General features: G+C 45.0%; 1 protein-coding gene across 5 annotated transcripts in view; it reads left to right on the top strand.

Moving 5' to 3' along the window:
• Positions 1-17,959, top strand: part of HERC4 (HECT and RLD domain containing E3 ubiquitin protein ligase 4) — a 158,131-nt gene that overhangs the window by 30,503 nt on the left and 109,669 nt on the right. For all 5 annotated transcript variants that reach the window (XR_013214511.1, XR_013214510.1, XR_013214512.1 and 2 more), the window contains exons 3-7: positions 11,038-11,197; positions 13,292-13,368; positions 14,384-14,605; positions 15,636-15,727; positions 16,502-16,632. Coding sequence is in view for 2 of the 5 variants with exons in the window: in XM_077258985.1 (XP_077115100.1) it covers positions 11,038-11,197; positions 13,292-13,368; positions 14,384-14,605; positions 15,636-15,727; positions 16,502-16,632 (682 nt within the window). In the remaining 3 variants the exon portion in view is untranslated. The remainder of the gene's footprint in view (positions 1-11,037; positions 11,198-13,291; positions 13,369-14,383; positions 14,606-15,635; positions 15,728-16,501; positions 16,633-17,959) is intronic.

Raw genomic sequence — 17,959 nt, 5'->3', positions numbered from 1 at the left:
GGCCAATTTTATGTGTACCTGATAGCCCCTTTACGGCATCTCTCTTATATCAGGTCCTACGCTTGCCTACCTCGCTGAGAATAAACGTCTCCATGTGAATGGGTACCTGTGAAAAACCTCTTCCTAGACTCATATTCTCTCTCTGTGGAGGGGTGCTGGACCTGCTGTAATTAAAACACCTGAGGCTAGGAGGCGGAGTGCTCAGTCAGAAGGCTAAATAATATATTTGAAAAAACTGACCGTCACATCCATACATAGACTAAGTGTGAACAGGTGCTGAACCTATTTAGCCTTCTGACTGAGCACTCCGCCTCCTAGCCTCAGGTGTTTTAATTACAGCAGGTCCAGCACCCCTCCACAGAGAGAGAGAATGAGTCTAGGAAGAGGTTTTTCACAGGTACCCATTCACATGGAGACGTTTATTCTCAGCGAGGTAGGCAAGCGTAGGACCTGATATAAGAGAGATGCCGTAAAGGGGCTATCAGGTACACATAAAATTGGCCATTTTTATGCGCTAAACGCTCTCATTTTTCATATTTCTAGTGCAGTATTGCAGTTCAGTTTTCATGTTTCATGTTTGCATGTCTTAGCGCTGCAGTGTGCTGCCTTTTTTATTTGACTGTAATTGCTACATGCCCACTTGCATGACTGAAAGCTGGCGGGTCCCCGAAGAAATGAAGTCCATTTACTCCCACGTGCCACACACTCAGTACTGCAACCAAGCCCCTTCCAAACGCTATTAACCTGCACTTTAACCCTATATCTGCAGATAAATAGTGTTATCTGACACAACGAGTTCGTTTTAAAGACATATCTTCACGACTGTCCTTTTCTGTGTTGCTCTCGAGAAACACCGTCATGTGACTTCTTAACTTTATGTGCTAAATACATATATACGTTCCTGTCCAACAAGTTGCCATTTGATAAGCTCTCGAGTTTTATTTTTTTTCTCCTCCTCTCCATATGTTTTTAATATTGTATATATCAGGAGCCACTTCTAAACTTGAGTGGACAAGTTAACCCAGCCCAGCTGCGGGCTCCTGTTGGGGCCGGGGGGAGTGCAGGCAGGCATGGCACAGACACAGGGCCCCCTGTGCCCCTGTCTCTGCGGCAGCACCAGCTCTATACTGCCTCAGGGGGACCCCTCACTGGGCCCCCCTTCCGCTTAGAGCCCCACCGCTATCCTGCCTTTAAATCCGGGGGGGGGGGGGGCCGGTTCAGATCCGACCCCCTCCCGGACTTTTGCGTTGGCCTGGAGCCCTTCTGGGCATCAGGCATCTAATTTAGGCCCCAGCTTTGGCGTAGCTGAAGCCGCTTCCTCCTCTCTGCCCCCCGGCCCGCCCCCCGGTTGACAAATATGACACTCTACAGTGGCGGATCGAGACAGAAAGGGTGTGTTTTTACACAGCTTTGCCGCCTTTTTTCTCAGCTCTCCGCCCCCTTCTCCCCCTGCCTCTTCTCCTCGGCGGCCATTTCTACTGCAGCAAGGATTAACCCTGCATCTCCCGGTCAGCAGGACCAGGCCAGCCAGTCTCCGGGGGACACAGGACTGTGGATCTTCGGCGCTGGACCTAGGGGCAAACTGGTGGGGTAAGATCACAACTGGGTTGTTTTACTCGGCTGTGAAATAATAATAATAATAATAATCCACATTCCCTATAAGGCTCCCCTATAGGGACCTCTGCATAGCTACCCCTGTAAGGTTCTCTGCATAGCAGCCCTTCTGCACTATGCCGGGCTCAAGGTCCAAGAGAACCAGGCAGGACTGCTATTATGCATTCTGCACAGCCTGCAGGACCGCTCTTCCCAGCGGCAGTGTGTACCCACACTGCCAGGACTGCACTCAGACTACTGTGTCAGAGCCCCAAGAGGCCCCTGCCAATGCTTCGGTGTCTAATGCCACGCCGGAATGGGTCACTCAGATGTCACAATCTATGACGCAGTCTATAGATAACCTAACCTCCACATTGTAGAGCCTGAAGCAGGGTCATGCCTCGGCTATGACCGTTACCCAGCAAAGGGATAGCTTGACTCAGGGACAGGACGACCCTGGCATATCCACGTCTAAGTCAGGACGCAAGCGGACCCACAGTCCATCTACGTCATCCCATAGCACTCGGTCATCCCCTTCTAGGGAGAGACAATGCAGATCTCCGCAATCCCCGACCAGAGAAGGCCTCCTCCCCAGCTCACCCAGCAGGGGACGCCTCAGTGATACACAGGATTCGGAAGGCATCTGTGACTCTGACTCAGACAAGGAAACGGAGGGTTCCCTGATCCCAATCCCCCCTAGCAATACAGCGCTAGTTGAGGACTTAATCTCTTCCATCCATCTGGTGCTGGACATTTCTGATCCGCCACCAGAGGCCCCAGAACACAAGATTTCCTTTGAAGGACCTCTGAAGCCGCCTATGGTTTTCTCTAACCACCCAGAGTTTAAGGCGATACTTAAAAAGCAGTTCTCACAGCCTGAGAGAAAATTCGCTAATCGCAAATATCTGGAGGCGAGGTACCCCTTCCCGCAGAAGGATACCAAGGAGTGGACAGACCCACCCGAAGTGGACCCCCCAGTCTCTAGACTAGCAGCACAGACCCTTCTTTCACTGCCAGATAGCTCAACCCTCATGGACGAAGCAGGCCGGCAGGTAGAACGCATGGCTCGTTCAATTTTCGAGGCCGCAGGGGCATCCCTGGCTCCCGCGTTCGCTTCAGTTTGGGCTGCCAAGGCCATTCTGGCCTGGGCCAAAAATTTACAAGCTGGCCTCCAAGCATCCGCTCCTGAGCTGTTGGACCAAGCGGTTCAAATAGCAGTCATAGCAGATTTCATGCTTCATGCAGCTCTGGATTCAGCAAGGGGAGTAGCGGGGATAGCATCAAACGCCATCACAATTTGGCGTATCCTCTGGCTGCGGGAATGGAAAGCCAACGCAGTCTCAAAATCCCCCACGCACCTCCCCCTACCTCAGTGGGCGACTTTTTGGTGAACAGTTGGACACGATGAAATCCAACGCCACCGGGGGGTAAGAGTACATCTCTTCCCCAACTGAAACCTAAACGCACTTACAAGAAGCGTAACCAAACTCGATTCCGATCCTTTTGGAATTCTTCGGGCTGGTCCGTCTCTCACGTCCAGCTCAAAATCGTAACCGTTCCCCACGCAGGGACAACTCACGATCAACGCAAAGGTCGGACAAGACCTGGCAGTCAAAAGCGGAAATTTGTGCCATTCTCCTGGCTTTGAGGGCCTTTCATCACTTACTGGCAGCCTCTCGCATCAGAATACAATCGGACAATGCCACGGCTGTGGCATATGTGAATCACCAAGGGGGGACCCGCAGTACCCAGGTGATGCGAGAAGTGTCACATATCCTCCACATATCCTCCATCGCTGGGGGACCCCAGATGTGGACCTAATGGCATCCCACTTCAATGCCAAGGTCTCCAACTTCATGGCCAGAACACACGATCCGTGGTCACTCGGAGCAGATGCCCTGGTTCAGGACTGGACCCAGTTCCAGCTTCTGTACATTTTTCCACCTCTCCCCCTGATATCCAGAGTGGTGAGGAAGATCGATCAAGAGGGAGTTCCAACCATCCTTATTGCACCGGACTGGCCCAGACGTACATGGTACGCCAACATCGTACAACTTACAGCAAACGCCCCCTGGCGTCTCCCCGACCCCACGATCTTCTATCACAAGGCCCGTTCTACCACCAGAACTCAGGGGCTCTCAATTTGACGGCGTGGCCCTTGAGACCTGGGTTCTAACCCAGGCAGGGCTCTCGCCGGACGTCATTGGAACCATGATCAGGGCACGGAAGCCAGCCTCTGCCAAGATCTATTACCGTACCTGGAAAGCTTTCTTTTCCTGGTGCGAATCTCGTGGCCAGACCCCACTCCCTTATTCCCTACCCAAAGTACTTGGTTTTCTCCAATCGGGTCTGGAGGCCAGGCTGTCATTGGGCTCGCTTAAGAGCCAGGTGTCAGCCCTCTCAGTGCTTTTTCAAAGGCGCATTGCTACAAAGCCGCAAGTAAGGACTTTTCTTCAGGGGGTTTCCCGATTGGTTCCCCCCTACAGATGACCACTAGAAACGTGGGACCTCAACCTGGTCCTGACAGCATTGCAGGGACCACCCTTCGAACCCCTTAAGGAGGTCCCGCTCCGCCTTCTCTCCCAGAAGGTGGTTTTCCTGGTGGCAATCACCTCGGTACGCAGGGTGTCTGAACTGACAGCACTCTCCTGCAGACGGCCCTTCCTGGCTTTTCACCAGGACAAGGTAGTTCTTCGTACGGTCCCATCCTTCCTTCCGAAGGTTGTGTCCAACTTCCACCTCAATGAGGAAATTTCACTACCATCCCTTTGTCCGGTTCCGGTTCATAGAGTGGAGAAGGCTCTGCATACGCTTGACCTCGTCAGGGCATTGCGTATATACGTGTCTAGGACTGCGTCCTTCCGGAGGTCTGATTCTTTTCATCCTTCCGGAAGGCGGCAACAAGGGTCTGCCAGCTTCCAAAGCTACCCTTGCCAGGTGGATCAAATCCACCATACAAGAGGCCTATCGCCTTAAGAATTCTCCTCTTCCAGCCGGTATTACGGCACACTCTACACGGGCGGTAGGGGCCTCCTGGGCCATTCGGTACCAGGCTTCGGCACAACAAGTGTGTAAGGCGGCCACTTGGACTAGCCTACACACGTTTACTAAACACTACAGGGTTCATACCCAGTCCTCAGCGGACGCGAGCCTGGGTAGACGTGTTCTGCAGGCGGCGGTGCCCTAAGTATAGGGCCCTGTCTGCACAATATTCGTCCATTGCTTCCCACCCAGGGACTGCTTTAGGACGTCCCATGGTCCTGTGTCCCCCAATGAGGTGACAGAGTAAAGGAGATTTTTGTGTACTCACCATAAAATCTCTTTCTCTTAGCCTCTAATTGGGGGACACAGCTCCCACCCTGTTGCCCTTTCCGGGCTGTTGTAACTGTTGAGTTCTCATACTGTTTTCTTGAACTCGTACATGGTTGCCTTCTTACAGGCATAATTATGTTATTCATGGTACGTTCCTCCTACTGCTTTTGCACAAAAATGAAGAAGGCTGAAGCCGTCCAGGGGTGTATACTGCAGAGGAGGAGCCACAGTTAATCTTTTTCAGATTATGCATAGTGTCGCCTCCTAGTGGACAGCAGCATAAAACCCATGGTCCTGTGTCCCCCAATTAGAGGCTCCCAATTAGAGGCTAAGAGAGATTTTACGGTGAGTACACAAAAATCTCCTTTTTATTTTTATTTTACTCAGTAGCTATTAATCTTTTACAAGACCATTTACAGTTTCCAATGCTATAGAATTGTAATGTACCTGTAAAAATCATATGCTATACTGATGGTCCGAATGGCATGTGGTTTTTCCTTTTCTTTTTTCCCCTCATTCTGAAGACATGTAAGAAAAAATATGCAAATCCGCTCTGCCTCATTGAATAAATATTTTTTTTTATCAGATTGCACTCTTCCAATTTGTTTGCTAGTGTGAGCGAGCACTGATGGAGATTAATAAAGCACAAAATTAAGAAACCCATAGTGGATGGGAAGTTTGTCTTCCTGCATCTTTGAGCGAAAGTTTTCCTTGAAACAGTTTCTAAGGGTAAGTGCACACGTTCAGTAATTGGCAGCGCTTTGGGCGCAGCACATGTCCGCTGTGTCCAAAGTGCTGCCGGCTACTGAACGCCGAGATTTTCAGCCCATTTTTTTTAGGCTAAAAGTGCCCCTCTCGGCTTATACTTGAGTCATTGTCCCAGGGGGCCGGAGGGGGAGCGGCAGGAGTGGTGGCTGTCACATCATACTCACCTGCTCCCTGCGCAGTCTCTGCACGTCCCTGATATGTGTGGAGCGCATATTCATTACTTTAATGAGCGGTACCATGTGACTGCTGAACACAGGCACAAGCTCCCGGCGCGCACCGGAGACCACCCGGGACATACAGAGAGACCACGCCAGGAGGGGGTGAGTATGACGGGATGGTGAGCTTTGCGATATTCACCTGTCCCCGTTCCACCGCTCAGTGCCTTCCATGTCCTCTGGCTGTGATGTTCAGGTCAGAGGGCGCAATGACATGTTTAGTGCGTGCCCTCTACCTGAACAGTCACTGCAGAGACCCGAAAGACACAGCGGCGGTGGAACGGGGACAAGTGAATATCGCAAGTGCTGGTGTCCTGAACCAGCGACGACTCTGGCACCAGGCCCCCATAGCGTGCCGGTGTCCTTTCCTGCTCAGGCCCCCGGCACTCGGTGTGCAGCGATGAGAGGGGAGTATGTCTTCTTTTTTTTTTTCTTTTTTTTTTTTTTTTAATGGCAGCACCATACGGGGCATATTATTCTATGGAGCATCTTATGGGGCCATCAACCTTTGTGCAGCATTATATGGGGCATAATATTCTATGGAGCATCTTATGGGGCCATCATTAACCTTTGTGCAGTATTATATGTGGCATATTTTAATATGGAGCATCTTATGGGGCCCATCATAAACTGTATGGAGCATTATATGGGGCTCCTGATTCAATATGGATATTCAAAAACACTTAACTTACTGATGTCTCAATTAATTTTACTTTTATTGGTATCTGTATTTTTATTTTTTAAATTTACCAGTAGCTGCTGCATTTCCCCCACCAGGCTTATACTTGAGTCAATAAGTTTTCCCATTTTTTTTGTGGCAAAATTAGGGGTCTCGGCTTATACTTGGGTCGGCTTATACTTGAGTATATATGGTATGTATATAGTTTGTATGTCCTCCCGATGTTTGTGAGGTTTTATGCAGGTACTGCATTTTCCCCCACAATCCAAAGACGTACCTGATAAAAAAAAATTAGATTCTAATCACTTGCTGTCCCCAGTGGGACTTAGTGTCTGTAAAGCTTTTGGGTATGTGCACACGTTGCGGATTTTGCTGCGGATCCGCAGCGGATTGGCCACTGCGGATTCACAGCAGTTTTCCCTGAGTTTACAGTACCATGTAAACCTATGGAAAACAAAATCCGCAGTGCACATGTCAATTTTTTGTGCGGATTCCGCAGCGTTTTACACCTGCTCCATAATAGGAATCCACAGGTGTAAAACCGCAGGTGGAATCCGCAAAAAACTCTCGGTAATTCCGCAGTGCGGTTTACCTGCGGAATTACCAAAATCAGTCCGGAAAAATCCGCAGAGTAATCCACAACGTGTGCACATACCCTTACAGTATAAGCAAGTATAATAAAGGAGTCAACTTTTTTACATATTAAAGGGAATCGGTCAGCACTATCAACGAAGCCCCTCGAAACCGCTTTTATGGTCATGCAGCTCTTAACCCCTTTCTGACATTGGACGTACTATCCCGTCGAGGTGGGGTGGGCCCGTATGACCACCGACGGGATAGTATGTCCAGCGTGATCGGGAGCGCGGCCGATCGTGGCCGGGTGTCAGCTATGTGCCAGGAGCGGTCACCGACCGCCCCCGGCACATTAACCCCCGGCACACCGCGATCAAACATGATTGTTGTGTGCCGGCGGTACAGGGAAGCATCGCGCAGGGAGGGGGCTCCCTGCGTGCTTCCCTGAGACCCCCAGAGCAACGCGATGTGTTCGCGTTGCTCCGAGGGTCTCTTACCTCCTCTCCCTGCAGTCCCCGGATCCAAAATGGCCGCGGGGCTGCATCCGGGTCCTGCAGGGAGTGGCTTACCAAGTGCCTGCTCAGAGCAGGCGCTTGGTAAGCCTGCAGCACTGTAAGTCAGATCGCCGATCTGACAGAGTGCTGTGCAAACTGTCTGATCAGCGATCTGTGATGTCCCCCCCGGGACAAAGTAAAAATGTAAAAAAAAAATTTCCACATAAGTAAAAAAAAAAAAATCCTAAATAAAGAAAAAAAAAAAAAAAAAAAAAAATATATATATATATATATATATATATTATTCCCATAAATACATTTCTTTATCTAAATAAAAAAAACAAAACAATAAAAGTACACATATTTAGTATCGCCGCGTCCGTAACGACCCAGCCTATAAAACTGTTGCACTAGTTAACCCCTTCAGTAAACACCGTAGGAAAAAAACACAAAAACGGGGCAAAAAACAACGCTTTATTATCATACCGCCGAACAAAAAGTGGAATAACACGCTATCAAAAAGACGGATATAAATAACCATGGTACCGCTGAAAACGTCATCTTGTCCCGCAAAAAACTAGCTGCCATACAGCGTCATCAAAGAAAAAATAAAAAAGTTATAGTCCTCAGAATAAAGCGATGCCAAAATAATTATTTATTCTATAAAATAGTTTTTATCGTATAAAAGCGCCAAAACATAAAAAAATGATATAAATAAGGTATCGCTGTAATCGTACTGACCCGAAGAATAAAAATGATTTATCGATTTTACCAAACGTGGAACGGTATAACACCCCCCCAAAAGAAATTCATGAATAGCTGGTTTTTTGTCATTCTGTCTCACAAAAATCGGAATAAAAAGCGATCAAAAACTGTCACGTGTCCGAAAATGTTACCAATAAAAACGTCAACTCGTCCCGCAAAAAACAAGACCTCACATGACTCTGTGGACCAAAATATGGAAAAATTATAGGTCTCAAAATGTGGAGACGCAAAAACTTTTTTGCTATAAAAAGCGTCTTTTAGTGTGTGACAGCTGTCAATCATAAAAATCCGCTATAAAAAAATGCTATAAAAGTAAATCAAACCCCCCTTCATCACCCCCTTAGTTAGGGAAAATAATAAAATAAAAAAAATGTATTTATTTCCATTTTCCCATTAGGGTTAGGGCTAGGGTTAGTGTTAGGGTTAGGGTTGGGGCTAGGGTTGGAGCTAAAGTTAGGGTTAGGGTTGGGGCTAAAGTTAGGGTTTGGATTACATTTACGGTTGGGATTAGGGTTGGGATTAGAGTTAGGGGTGTGTCAGGGTTAGGGGTGTGGTTAGGGTTACCATTGGGATTAGGGTTAGGGGTGTGTTTGGATTAGGGTTTCAGTTAGAATTAGGGAGTTTCCACTGTTTAGGCACATCATGGGCTCTCCAAAAGTGACATGGCGTCCGACCTCAATTCCAGCCAATTCTGCATTGAAAAAGTAAAACAGTGCTCCTTACCTTCCGAGCTTTCCCGTGGGCACAAACAGGGGTTTACCCCAACATATGGGGCATCAGCGTACTCGGGACAAATTGGACAACAACTTTTGGGGTCCAAGTTCTCTTGTTACCCTTGGGAAAATACAAAATTTGGGGGGCTAAAAATCATTTTTGTTGGAAAAAAAAGATTTTTATTTTCACGGCTCTGCGTTGTAAACTGTAGTGAAACACTTGGGGGTTCAAAGTTCTCACAACACATCTAGATAAGTTCCTTGGGGGGTCTAGTTTCCAATATGATGTCACTTGTGGGGGCTTTCTACTGTTTGGGTACATCAGGGGCTCTGCAAATGCAACGTGATGCCTGCAGACCAATCCATCTAAGTCTGCATTCCAAATGGCGCTCCTTCCATTCCGAGCTCTGCCATGCGCCCAAACAGTGGTTCCCTCCCACATATGAGGTATCAGCATACTCAGGACAAATTGGACAACAACTTTTGGGGTCCAATTTCTCCTGTTAACCTTGGGAAAATACAAAACTGGGGGCTAAAAAATCATTTTTGTGAGGGGAAAAAAAAAAAAAATTATTTTCACAGCTCTGCGTTATAAACTGTAGTGAAACACTTGGGGGTTCAAAGCTCTCAAAACACATCTAGATAAGTTCCTTAGGGGGTCTACTTTCCAAAATGGTGTCACTTGTGGGGGGGGGTTAATGTTTAGGCACATCAGGGGCTCTCCAAACGTGACATGGTGTCCCATCTCAATTCCAGTCAATTTTGCATTGAAAAGTCAAACGGCGCTCCTTCCCTTCCGAGCTCTGCCATGTGCCCAAACAGTCGTTTTCCCCCACATATCGGGTATCCGCGTACTCAGGACAAATTGCACAACAACTTTTGGGGTCCAATTTCTTCTCTTACCCTTGGGAAAATAAAACAAATTGGAGCTGAAATAAATTTTGTGTGAAAAAAAGTTAAATGTTAATTTTTATTTAAACATTCCAAAAATTCCTGTGAAACACCTGAAGGGTTAATAAACTTCTTGAATGTGGTTTTGAGCACCTTGAGGGGTGCAGTTTTTAGAATGGTGTCACACTTGGGTATTTTCTATCATATAGACCCCTCGAAATGACTTCAAATGAGATGTGGTCCCTAAAAAAAAATGGTGTTGTAAAAATGAGAAATTGCTGGTCAACTTTTAACCCTTATAACTCCCTAACAAAAAAAAATTTTGGTTCCTAAATTGTGCTGATGTAAAGTAGAAATGTGGGAAGTGTTACCTATTAAGTATTTTGTGTGACATATGTCTGTGATTTAAGGGCATAAAAATAAAAATTTGGAAAATTGCGAAATTTTCAAAATTTTCGCCAAATTTCCGTTTTTTACACAAACGCAAGTTATATCGAGGAAATTTTACCACTATCATGAAGTACAATATGTCACGAGAAAACAGTGTCAGAATCGCCAAGATCCGTTCCAGAGTTATAACCTCATAAAGGGACAGTGGTCAGAATTGTAAAAATTGGCCCGGTCATTAACGTGCAAACCACCCTTGGGGGTAAAGGGGTTAAAAAGATGAGCCGAGCTATACCTTTATTGAAAAAATCCTCCTTTCCATATCCCAAAAATCTGCATACAATTCATATGCAAATGAGGCTGAAATGCTCTTGGCGTGATTGGAGCACTTCCTGTGCCTCCTTGTATCTGTACTTGATGTGTAGTCAGGCTGAAGAAGGTGAGAGATCAAGCTCTCTCTAGTGTTGGGTCATAATCAGTGTGTAAGAGCAAAGAGCAGGAGAGGGGCGCTGAGATCTGGATTCACACTGGAAAGTACATTAGTACATTTTATACTCTAACATTTTTCCTAACATTGTATTGTTGTAAACCATTTCCATTCCACTTTATCCCAGGTCCTGAGTAATGCTTTCGCTTTCTTTTTCCAGAGCAAGTTGGAGCCCTTGACGCTCAGAATATCGTTGCGGTCTCATGTGGGGAAGCGCACACACTAGCCCTAAATGACAAAGGTCAGGTGTTCTCTTGGGGTCTGTCTAAGGATGGTCAGCTGGGTCTTTCCATCATAGAAGACTATGTCAGAGTACCAAGGTAATGGTTCCCAATCTGGCACCTATAAATGTACTGCTCTCTTATATGTAACTAATATACATGTTCAAGAAGTTTGGATGAGATCTACAAATCTGAAACAAAATTCTTGGGATTCTGCCGCGTGCCACAGCATAATTCCTTTTGTTGAATGTGAACAAGGTTTTGCAGTCCCGTTCACTTATAATACACAGGGGTGTGGATTGCACAATGAAAATGTACAGCAGATATTGCAGTGAAGGCCAGTGAGTGTGGGGCTTTAGAAAACCGTTCAGAGGATTGCTTAGGCAATTTTATTTTAACAAAAGCTCAGATGTGAGCAGCACTAGGTCTGGGTCTAAGCTCTGCAGCACAGGCAAATGATACTTTAATAGGAAAGTGAACACGTTGCACGTGCTGTAGAGCTTTTTTTTAAAAAAAACACTCATTTGTGAGTCCACTTTTTTCATATCTTTGGCTGACAGCTTTGCCTCGTGACTCGTCCAAACATGAGTACGCTTGGTTTGACCAATTTGGACATGAAAGAAAGCCTCTGCGGCCGCCTCTGGCTGCAGAATTTCTTGCTTGAGAACATATAGTCAGGCATTGTTGAAATTCACCAAGTTTGATCTTTTTTGGTTAGATTTTTCCATACTAATTTTGCTGAACATCTAATACACATTACACTGCCACCATGAAAACTGTCAATCTTGGCTGACGTAAGTGCGTTTGGCATCTCTTTAGAGGGGTTAATGTACAGTACTTGTGTAAAGGTTCGATTTGTCAAAATGGAAATTCAGTTCAAGTTTTGAGTAAGTTGCAAACAGTATCTGCCTTGTTCACACCGGTACGGAAGGTTCACAGACAAGGCCTCTTAGTTCTAATTAGTGGCACATATTTCTAAATATCTAATCATATTAATTTGCCTTCTAGGTCACTTTAAAGGGGTGATTCAGGAGATAAACATTCTGAAATCAGAGCATCCGTTAAAACAATAATCTCTGTAATACACACACATTAAAAATTCTGAATAATTTTTGCACTTTGTCTGTTAGCCAAGGACAGGATAGAGCTTACTTCTGTGTCTATGTCCTCACTCCCCATTCGCTGCGGGGAGGTGGTCCAGGTATAGGTGGACAACTCTGCCCTCAAGAGTGAAGAAGCTAAACTACATCATGTCTTCTGCTGACAGGACTGAAATTGCTAATTCCGAAATTGTAATACATGTACATTACAAAGATTGTTTTAACAAATGCTTTTACTTTGAAAATATTTTTTTCATTCCTTGCTAAAACCCTTTTAAAGGGATTTTTCTTTCCTTGCAACACCCTTTTAAAGGGATCTGTCAGCAGAATCCGTGTACCTTATTAAAAACACCTTAGACTCAATGAGACTGCTGTATTTGCCTTGAAATTCCATGTCAGGATGGATGTATAATGATGCTATTAAAAAGAGTCCAGCTATAGGTTTGAAGTTGAGTCAGAAATTTGTAGTCCATACACAGACCGTGATGCACAGAGGTGTATGAGAGCTCGTGAGGCCAAGGCCCAATTCATCAAGACTGGCGTGGTGGAGGAGTAAGGTATGCCACAGTTAGTCATGAATTAGACAAGCGGTGGTCGTCATGCCCCGTTCAAGCCTAGCTCCGCATTTTGATGGAGCTGTCCAATACCAAAACTAGCGTGAAAACACCATAGGTGTCAACATTTTTGTGCAATTTCCAAGATTTCTGCCATAAATACTTTGACACAAAAGCCCAAGTGTATTCACTCTCCACCCACCCAGCCTGGCTGATGGCTACAGCTTGTACTAATTGTTGTGAGATCTCAGCAGCAGGAGGGACACTGAGGAGCTGTCAATCTGCCTTGCTGGGCAGAGTTTAAGGCTTAACTTTTATAAATTATTATGCGACTGTTCTGACATGGCATGTACATCATTCTCATCAGGTCTAAGAAATCGGATTACTATTTTATGTTGATTGTATTGTGAAATCTAGAGACACAGTCTAAGCTTTAATTGTTACATATTGAGATTTATCTGATCTCCCCATTCCATGACCTCTACTTTATATGTAGTATTTTATTTCTTATTCTAACTGTATTTTATTTGTTCCTCTAGAACTATAAAGAGTTTATCTGATGTTCAGATTGTGCAGGTTGCCTGTGGTCATAAGCATTCGATCTCACTCTCCAGAGGTAATGTGTTAATAGCAGCATTAGTATTTTGTGTGAGATTATCAAGATTCCGCATGGCTCAGATTTTTACATTGAAAAGAGACATCTCTTTTAATGTAGCATCCCCATTGGATATCACTATTATTTTACATATATTGTACTTTCTTCCCTAATGTTCGGCCTCGTGGGCTTCTGTTCAATCTAATATCAATCTCAAGATCGAACTGCCCAGCATCACATGGGCAGCTACAGCCAGTACCATGTCTGCCTTTTGGGGAAGACAATCTGATTATCTTCTTCTTTTATAGTCTGTTTAAATTGTCAAGAACATGCATGCATAAATACAGTCATGGAGGCTGAACTGTCTGTGTGATGGGAGCTGTCTAATAATCATTAGTTACTGTGATAGTAGTTTCTGTTCCTTGCTGTAAAGAGCGTGTGTGGAACAGTTAATGCAATTTCATCAACTGTTATGCCATGGCCTCAAAGTGATATTTAGTGATACCATCAGTAAGAAATCAAACAAGTAAGAGACTGACATAACATTTCTTAATAAAAGTACATCCAAAAAGTTAGTTTTTATGTTAAATTTCCTTTTAAGCTAAGAGATATTTTAACAGGAAAAGTGAGAATCTTCTTCTTCTGGAGGAAGGCATTTCAGCATCACCTTCAGCTGATTTTTAGCAAATGTGTTAACGTTTTGTTTTTTTTGTCTTGAATTTGTTAATTTTTGTAACATAGAAATTATAACTGCACACATTTTATCAGCACTTTCAGCCCTATAATGCAGCCTAAATTGATTGTAGTAGTGCCCCCTGCGGCTAGTTTATCCAGGAGAGGTTCGCTCCAGGTTATCAGTTGTTAGGATTGATTCATGAAATCACTAGGTTTTTATGTAATGTATCAATACTCGATTATAAAGAGAAAAAGTACTCAGCCATTATATTATAAACTTTGTAGTCACTTGTGAAGAAAAAAAAAAGTAAAATTAAACTTTATCTTAAATTATTATTTTCTTGTATGTTTTATTCCATAGAAAGTGAAATTTTTGTTTGGGGAGACAACAGATATGGCCAGCTTGGATTAGGCTCTGAGATCAAGAAAGAAATGACACCTAGACCATTGAAGTCTTTACCGGGGATCCCTTTTCGCCAGATTGCTGCTGGAGGAGCGCATAGTTTTGCTCTGACACCATCAGGGGCAGTTTTTGGTTGGGGACGGAATAAATTTGGCCAGCTTGGTCTCAATGATGAATTGGGTAAGAAGGCTTTCTAACTACAAAGGGCTGATAATAGTGCCAATTATATAATGTTGCCATCTGTTATTAAAGCAGACTCGAAGGTGAGCTAAGCCCACCGGCATCAGGGCTTATCTACAGCATTCTGGAATGCTGTAGATAAGCCCCCGATGTATCCTGAAAGATGAGAAAAAGGAGTTATATTATACTCATCCAGGGGCGGTCCTGGTCCGGTTCTGGTCCGATGGGTGTCGCGGTCCGGGGGCCTCCCATCTTCTTATGATGACGTCCTCTTCTTGTAGTCACGCTGCGGCTCCGGCACAGGCGTACTTTGTCTGCCCTGTTGAGGGCAGAGCAAAGTACTGCAGTGCGCAGGCGCCGGGAAAGGTCAGAGAGGCCCAGCGCCGGAGCGTGAAGACAAGAAGAGGACGTCATCCTATGAAGATGGGAGGCCCCGGACTGGACTGTGACGCCCATCGGACCAGAACCGAACCGGGACCGCCCCTGGGTGAGTATAATCTAACCTCTCTTTCTCATCTTTCAGGATACATCGGGGGCTTAGCTCACCTTCGATTTTGGGGGTGACAGGTTCCCTTTAAGCTTTATTTAAAACTGGTTACCATCATTCATTATATACACTCATAAATTCAGAATCACACTCATAGATTCATGAAAGAATAATTTAGCCAGAATTCTGTTGTAAATTGTTTTTTAAAAAGTTGCAAAATTGTGTTGCAGTTTAGAGTTGCACAAAAATGTTGCAACTTTTGTCATTTTTCACCCTAGTCTTTCCCAGTTCCTCCAAAATATGCAGAGGTGGGACATGACTCAGAGCTCGTCTATTTAATGATGAGCTGTGGCATTTCTTTGCGCGTGAAATCTTATTACAGTCAGAGACTGGAGTAAGATTTCTGGTGGCGTGCACCTCTTCATGAATTGGGAGCATCTTACTCCACTGCTCCCCCTCATAAAGATGTAAAAATCACTGGTCTTGATGAATTGGGTGCCATAGTGTTCTGGTCAATGACCCTTTTACTTTTTGTACTTACAGACAGATCTTGTCCATGTCTCCTGAAATCATTACGAAGTCAGAAAATTGCGCATATTTGCTGTGGTGAGGATCATACCGCTGCACTAACCAAGGTATAGGCAAGTCAACACAAGAATCAGCCATGTCCCAAGAGAATGGGCGTATCCAGCTAGATAAAATTATATGCTTCCATTCCTGATTTATGGCATTGGTTACGCTTTTACAGTGTAACCTAACTGTAGAAAAGACATGGATCACACATCGAAGGAAATATAGCAAGGTTCTCAGTTAACATTTTGATCAGAATGTATAAAGCCCACTAATGTATAATGGAGAACTCCCCTCTGGGTCTCTACACCTATAGGAGCACTTGGGTGTCCCACTGCCCCCATACGGCAGGGCAAAGCCCCCATGGCTCCAGGACACACCTCCCTACAGGCACAGCAATGTCTGCCATGCAGCACAGTGCTATGACGCACTTGGGTTTCTTGCCCATCTTTTTGTGGTATCGGTGTGGTAATGGTCGCCGCTTTGCAATAAAAGTTACATGTTGGGGACCAAATAAGAGATTCACCGTGATCTGACACGGTCTGAAGGTTGCCTCACAAAATAATGGACCTTCGCTAACGCATGCCGATTTCTGACATGTGTTAGGATCTGTTGTGCTAATGGAAGCCTTTGGGTGCGTTAACGGATCCGTTACATTGTATTAGTGCTGCTTCGAAATGGATCCATTACACGGATTGCCCTAACGCAATGTGAACCTAGCCTAAGTGATAGATCACTGGAATCAGGGTCGCTGTACCTACCTCATGCTGCTGTCAGATTACATAGCAAATACCTGATGACAGATTCCCTTTAATAATGTTGTTCTTTGGTTTATTTAGGAAGGAGGTGTTTTTACATTTGGAGCTGGAGGTTATGGACAACTTGGTCACAATTCTACAAATCATGAGATCAATCCCAGGAAAGTGTTTGAACTCATGGGAAGCATTGTCACACAAATCGCTTGTGGGAGGTAAGTGTTTTGAGACAGGCAGGTAGTTACATGCACTTGGATTAGTTTTCCGCACACCTTTTGACAGTACTACTAGGCAGGATGCTTGTAAATATATAAAAGTTTCTCCTAAAATGTCATGCACCTTAGCGTGAGCACTTCTGCCAAGAGCTGCTAAGTACAAGGGCTTGTTTCTTTTCTTTTTTTTGTTTTTTTTTGTAGGAGGAGTTAGTTTTGAATAAAAGAAAAAAAAGGGTTTTTGTGCTGTTAACCAGTTTAATAATTTTTTTTTAAAGTTTTGAATGACACACTTAATGATAATGGGATAAAAAAAATTCCAAATGCATTGAAAGTTTGAAAAAAAAAATGCAATTCTACCAATAACCCTCTTAAAGGCACATTTTGGGATACGTGTAGTGGCGCTACTAGTCTGAGCCCTGGGGCAAAATTTGGACCTTGGCTACCACCTGCATGTTGGTCAGATGTTTGTGCCCTTGTAGCGTTCTAAATCCTATAAATATGCTAATTGCCTCTTCAGAGAAGACGAGGACTAGAATTCTAGTGCCACCTACTGGAAGTGGCAATCCTGAAAGTCAATATCAACCCTTTTAACAAGTCTTGCAATATGACTTTGGATAAAAGCCAAACCGAATTTTCATCCTAAATCATGTTGGAAGACTTGTTAAAAGGTCGATATTGATTTTTAGGATCACTGCTTCCAAATAGGTGGCATTAGAGTTCCAGTCCTCTTCCTTTCTGAAGAGGCAGTGTGCATATTTAATTTATCCTCACTCTGTCAGGCCTGGCTTGTCACTCTCCACAAGGAGAAATGTTACCCCTTAGATCCCAGATCCTGTAAAGACAAGTGTGTACCACCCGTCCCGGGCCCCTTCCTGGTACAACGGTCCCCATTAGGAGACCTTCTGTTATTTTTCAAATATAAAATAAAAATTCTTAGTGCTGATAGGGGACTTGAAGCTGTGTTTGTTCATTTTCTATACTGCAGTACAGCAATATAGTAAGAAGCATGTCTCCTATGAAGCCCAGCCTATGGCTGGGATTCACAGAAGTCCTAGGACAGCAGGTCCCAGCTGTGATTCCAACCTATCAGCATCCAATGACACGCGAGAGGGCTGGTGGGTGTCTGAACGGTGCCCTCACCTTGCTTCCACCATTTAAATGCCACTATAAGAGCTGGCCTCAGTCACTGTATTTAGAGGCACTCTCCCCTGAGGAAGCCACGATGTGTGGCTATACGCAGGGGTGTCTCCCCCTCCTCCACTACCAGGATGGAACAGGGTCTCTGCAGTCCCATTCATCCTTCTCTCTTTTTTGATTTTAGACTAAT

Source organism: Ranitomeya variabilis, chromosome 4 (assembly GCF_051348905.1).
Source record: "Ranitomeya variabilis isolate aRanVar5 chromosome 4, aRanVar5.hap1, whole genome shotgun sequence".
NCBI lineage: Eukaryota > Metazoa > Chordata > Amphibia > Anura > Dendrobatidae > Ranitomeya > Ranitomeya variabilis.
This window is presented reverse-complemented; position numbering and strand designations above follow the sequence as displayed.